This window comes from Dipodomys spectabilis, unplaced genomic scaffold (assembly GCF_019054845.1).
Source record: "Dipodomys spectabilis isolate Male_0828 unplaced genomic scaffold, ASM1905484v1 ptg000215l, whole genome shotgun sequence".
NCBI lineage: Eukaryota > Metazoa > Chordata > Mammalia > Rodentia > Heteromyidae > Dipodomys > Dipodomys spectabilis.
Window position 1 is genome coordinate 9,652,404 of NW_024870892.1, and position 5,655 is coordinate 9,658,058.

Sequence of the window (5,655 nt, forward strand, 5' to 3'; positions counted from 1 at the left end):
AACTCTCTCCATAATCCACCAGGGAGACTATAAACAGGTGAAACCTTCTATTCTGACTGCCCTCTCCAGAAGCTCTTGGGCCAGTGTTTTCCCTTCAGAGGAATAGTGCAAACCTACTCAGTGAACACTGTGGTATGACACAAATCTCAGAAAGCATGAAGTGTTCTGAGGACTTTAGCAGTAAAGTTGAGGTTGTGGGAGAAGTGCTATCTGAAGCCGAGTGTCGGCGGCTCACGCCTGTAATCCTACTCAGGAGGCTGAGATCTGAAAATCACGGCTCAAAGCCAGCCCAGGCAGTAATGTTTGTGAGACTCTTATCTCCAATAAACCACTAGAAAACTGGAAGTGGCACTGTGACTCAAGCCTTGAGCTGAAGAGTGCAAGGACAGCGCCGAAGCCCAGAGTTCAAGCCCCACAACCAACAACAGCAAAAAGAGGTGCCACCTGAGTGGCTGAATACCAGAAAGCACCTGGTGGAAGTTGTATAAGGGCAAGAAGCTAACCTGGGATGGGCCATAGACAAGGGTCACCACTCCTAATTCCCTCTTCAGTTGTACTATCCAGCCCCACATCCATTCTGGCCAGGAAGCAGACATTACCCAGCATTTACCATGGACCCAAATCTCAGGGTAGTCTGAACCAGACCCCTGGCCACTTCTGGGGATGTGTTAATGGCAAGTCCCTCCCAGAGTTCCATATGCAGGTAGAAGGAAGGACAAATTGCACTGGAAGGTAGAAACATATGTCTTTATTGGCTGCACAGGTTACTTGAGCGGGATGAAGCGTGATGAGTGGGTGGCTCCAATGCCCGGTCGACCATGCTTCACAGGCTTGTAGGTGATGGAGAACTCGCCCAAGTAGTGGCCGATCATCTCAGGCTATGGAGGCCAAGAGCAAAGATGCAGGTCAGGGACATGGGTGATACTGACCCACCACCCCAGCAGCCAAGCAACTGCTACACACCTTAATTTCCACCTGGTTGAATGTCTTGCCATTGTATACACCGACCATGCTTCCTACCATCTCAGGCAGGATGATCATGTCTCGCAGGTGTGTCTTCACCACTTCTGGCTTCTCCATGGGTGGTGCCTCCTTCTTGGCCTTGCGGAGGCGCTTCAGCAGTGAATGCTGCTTTCTGCGCAGACCCCGGTTGAGCCGCCGCCGCTGCCGGGCACTGTACAGCTGCATCAGCTGCTCACTGGGAAAGGTGGAACAACAGTGGTGTGGACACTGGGCAACGGTGGCTCACCCCTGTAATTCTACTCAGGAGGCTGAGATCTGAGGATCACAGTTCAAAGCCAGCCCTGGCAGGAAACTCCCAACTAACCACCAGAAAACTGGAAATGGTGCTGTGGCTCAAGTGGTAGAGTGCTAGACATAAGCTGAAGAGCTTAGGGACAGTGCCCAGGACCAGAGTTTGAGCCCATGATCAACCAAAACAAAACACTACCAGGCTGTAAAAAAGGAATAAAAGAGTCGGGCACTGGTAGCTCAAGCTTGTGATTTTAGCTACCCTAGGAGGCCAAGATGAGGATTGCAGTTTCAAGTCAGACTGGTCTGGAAAAGCCTGTGACTTTTATCTCCCCCAAATGTTGGAAATGGCTATGTGCCTCAAGTGGTAGTGCTGGCTTTGAGCAAAAAAGCACAGGGGTTTTGCCTAGGAAAGATTTCAAGCCCTGCCCCAGGAGGGTTGTACTGTCATGCAAAAGGGAGTGAAGAAAGCAATTCAGGGTTGAGTAGCCAAATAAAGGCAGCAACTGGACAGCAAAGCCAAAGTCCTACAAAGAACATAGGAGAGGTTGAAGATATGACAGGCACTTGGTTCCATTCTTAGGTAGTTACCCTCCAAGCTGACAGATAATTGCTGAAGATGGGGCAAGTCTGCTTACTTGGCCCTTTGGATGCAAAGGAGTTGGTTTGCCTATTTGGCCCAGTGACTGCTCTAAAAAGACTGTTGCCGGGGCTGAGAAGGTGGCTCAGTGGTAGAGTGCTTGCCTTGCATGCATGAAGCCCTGGGTTCAATTCCTCAGCACCACATAAGCAGAAAAAGCCAGAAGTGGTGCTGTGGCTCAAGTGGTAGAATGCTAGCCTTGAGCTGAAAAGCTGAGGGACAATGCCCAGGCCCAGAGTTCAGGCCCATGACTGACAAAAAAAAAAGACTGTTGCCTAGGAAACACCCTACAAGGCACTGGCCAGGTCTCCAGGACTGTTACCTCTGTTTTGTTTTTGCAGCACATGAAGGCGTGGTCGAATTATCTCCAAGCAGTTGGAAACCTGCCAGAAGCTACCCCAACCCCCATCCAATCTAACGAGATATCAGTGTGGCACCTAGTCCAAAGGCTGGAATGTCAACCAAGGGCTCCTTCTGAGAAAGGTGCACCAGCCAGGGACGGGTGGCTCATGCCTGTAATCCTTCCTAGCTACCCAGGAGGCTGAGATCTGAGGACCGCGGTTTGAAGCGGTCGGTACTCAGAAAAAAAAAAAAAAAAAGCAGTGGAGCTAAGGGTCAAGTGACAAGTGCTAGCCTTGAGCTTCTTTTGCTCAACGACAGCTCCGTGACCCTGAGTTGACAAGGTACCAAAACAAGTACCAAGACAGGTACCAAAATAAATAACAAAACCAGGTGCCCGAGCCGAACCACCACCCCTCCTCCCCGGGCCTCTCCCACGCAGATCCGCGTCCCCTCGCCGCGCCCCTTACTAGGACATGTCCAGCAGCTGGTCGAGGTCCACGCCACGGTAGGTGAATTTGCGGAAGGTCCGCTTCTTCTTCTGCTCCACTTCCGCCTGTGCGAGTCAGCGGTGGTGAGCGGGTATTGGAGACCCAATCCCTGCGACCCCAGGCAGCCCCAAGGGCCTCCCATCTTCGGAGCCCGCGGGCACTAATTACTTCCAGACACTCACAGGGTGACGCGTGCGGCCCGGGCTACGGGACCCTGGCCGGGCTTGCGGGCCAAAACAGGCCTTTCCACGCTCCGGTGGTCCCCACACCGACTAAGCCCGCCCCGAGTCCCCCATTTGCGGTCTCAAAGGATCAGAGCGAGCTGCCGAGGCAGCAGAGTCTGAACCCGGCCGGCGTCAATCAACCAGAGCACGGATGGCAACGGATACATTCAACACTGGAGTGCGGACACTGAGTACTCACCATCTTGCCGGCCGCTGGTAAAAGACCGGTCCAGGTGCGACTGCGCAGTTATCGCGAAGCCGGCCAGTCCCGCCCCCTCAGCCACGCGCGCTTCCGGTTTCGAGTCGCTTGATCGCCCCCTCCTGCCAGGAGGTTAAAATGCACACTACTAACGTCAACGCAAAATCCCTCGCCTGGTGGCACCGTGGCTCCTGTAATCCTAGCGATTCCAGAGACTGAGATAAAGAGGATAGCGTTTAAAAGCCAAAAAAAAAAAAAAAAAAATCCTGAGACTGCATCTCCAAAAGTAGCTTCCGTGTGTGCGAGTGTGGTGAAATAAGCGAGCCAAGCTTCATTTCCAGCTCTTTTTGCTGGTTTATTGGAGATAAGAATCACTTGGGTCGGGCGCTCACGGTTTACGCCTGTAATTCTAGCTGGAGGCTGAGATCTGAGGATCCAGGTTCAAAGCCAGCTTGGGCAGGAAAGTCCTCATGAGACTCTTATCTCCAATTAACCACTAGAAAATCGAAAGTGGCGAGCCCCACGACCAACAACAAAAATCGGATGGCTTCCAGATGCCATCCTCAGATCTAGGATTACAGGTGTGGATGACTTAAAGCCTCATTTGTGGGGGAGGGTGCATGGCTCAAATGCAAGGAGGAAACTTTTGTCAGTCATGGGACTTGAAATCTGGGCCTGGGTGCTGTCCCTCAGCTCTTTTGCTCAAGATTAGTTCTCTAGTAGCCACAGTGCTACTTCCAGCTTTTTATGAGTAGTTTATTAGAGATAAGTTTCATGGCCTTTCCTATCCCGGCTGGCTTTGAACCATGATCCTCAGATCTCAGCTTCCTGAGTAGTTAGGAGTACCATTGCTGCATTTGTTCACTTGTCCCTTCATTTCTGTGCCTCCCCATACCCTCCCAAATATAAATGAAAACAACAGCTAAAAGGAAAAAAATTCATTTCAATAAATGTTTTGTATGATCAGGTGCACGTAAGCATTGTCCTTTTGCATTCCTCTCCTAAGAGTATCCAAGGACAGAACTATTTTTTTTTTTAATTATAAAGGTGATGTACATAGGGGTTACACATCAGATAATGAGTACATTTTTTTTTTTTTTTTGGTCGGCTGTAGGGCTTGAACTCTGGGCCTGGGCGCTGTCCCTGAGCTCTTCAGCTCAAGCCAAGCCAAGCACTCTACCACTTGAGCCACAGCACCACTTCCAGTTTTCTGGTGGCTTATTGGAGATAAGAGTTTCATGGACTTTCCTGCCTGGCTTTGAACCTCGATCCTCAGATCTCAGCCTCTTGAGTAGCTAGGATTACAGGTGTGAGCCACCAGCACCCTACTATGAGTACATTTCTTTTTGGACAGTGTTACCCCTTCCCTCACTCACTCCATTACCCCCTCCTATCCCCATCTACAAATTGTATAGTTCATTTTCAACACTGCTTACTGAGTCCCACTGTATTGTTTACCCTTTGTCTCAAGGAAGGAACTTTGAATATGTGTTTGCCGGCACCCCATCCCCCAGCCATTCTACACAATCTCCACTCAACAGCTTCCACAGCAAGTAATTTATGAGTTGTCCACAGTGTGCTAGCAGGTGTGGTTTGAGAGTACAGCACCCACAGGAAGAACTTGTTAAGAGGTGTTATGAATGTTTATGTTATTGTGCATTTTGAGAAAGGACAGATAGTGGTCTCCTTGAAAAAAAAAAAAAAAAAAAAGCCAGGCTGGAACTCAGAGCCTAGGCACACTGTCCCTTAGATTTTTTTTCACTTTAGGCTGATGTTGCTAGTCCAGGTGATCTCCCTAGAAAGCAAGGATAGTTGGGCCTGCAGCCCCACCCAGTAACTTTTTGGTAGAAGCTAGTGCTGGCTGGAGGGACCCTGTAACCAAGAAAGTGAGTCCTACCTAAGACCATTTTATGCAGGAGAAGTGGCCTCTCCCAGTCCCCAGGATACAACTGTCTGGACCTTGTATAAATCCTGATGCCACCTGCAGACACTGCAGCTCTCCCTGCCATCCCAGGAATTCCTTTGTTGACTGGAAAAGTAACTTTTTTTTTGCCAGTCCTGGGGCTTGAACTCAGGGCCTGCCTGGCCACTGTCCCTGAGCTTCTTTTGTTCAAGGACAGCACTCTACCACTTGAGCAACAGCACCTCTTCCATTTTTCTGCTTGTGGTACCGAGGAACTGAACCCAGGACTTCATGCATGTGAGACAAGCACTCTACCACTAAGCCACATTCACAGCCCAAGACTGTTTATTTCTGCCTGTTTCGGAAGCATATAACTTCCCATTGCGCTGGCACAGTGTATGGGATGACTGTACCAGATCTTAACCCCTGTGTGCCAGGGCCATTTGAGGGCAGCTGGTACCAGTGTTCAGAGGACATTCCTTTCCCTATCTCACCCCAAATACACTTTCTCAAGTCTTGCATTCCATAGACTTTCAGTACGTTTTGAATTTTTTTTTTTGGTCGGTCTTGGGGCTTGAACTCTCGTGTAGGCGCTGTCCCTGAGCTCT

The 5,655-nt window shown here is 50.1% G+C and overlaps 1 protein-coding gene across 1 annotated transcript; it reads right to left on the minus strand.

Annotated features, from left to right (window-relative positions):
• Positions 1-726: 726 nt before the first annotated feature.
• Rps15 (ribosomal protein S15) lies at positions 727-3,250 on the minus strand. The gene is made up of 4 exons (XM_042697083.1): positions 3,145-3,250; positions 2,701-2,786; positions 964-1,198; positions 727-878 (listed from the first exon to the last, which is right to left on the minus strand). The coding sequence occupies exons 1-4, from the start codon at positions 3,145-3,147 to the stop codon at positions 765-767; spliced, it is 438 nt and encodes a 145-aa protein (XP_042553017.1). The 5' UTR covers positions 3,148-3,250; the 3' UTR covers positions 727-764.
• Positions 3,251-5,655: the final 2,405 nt, after the last annotated feature.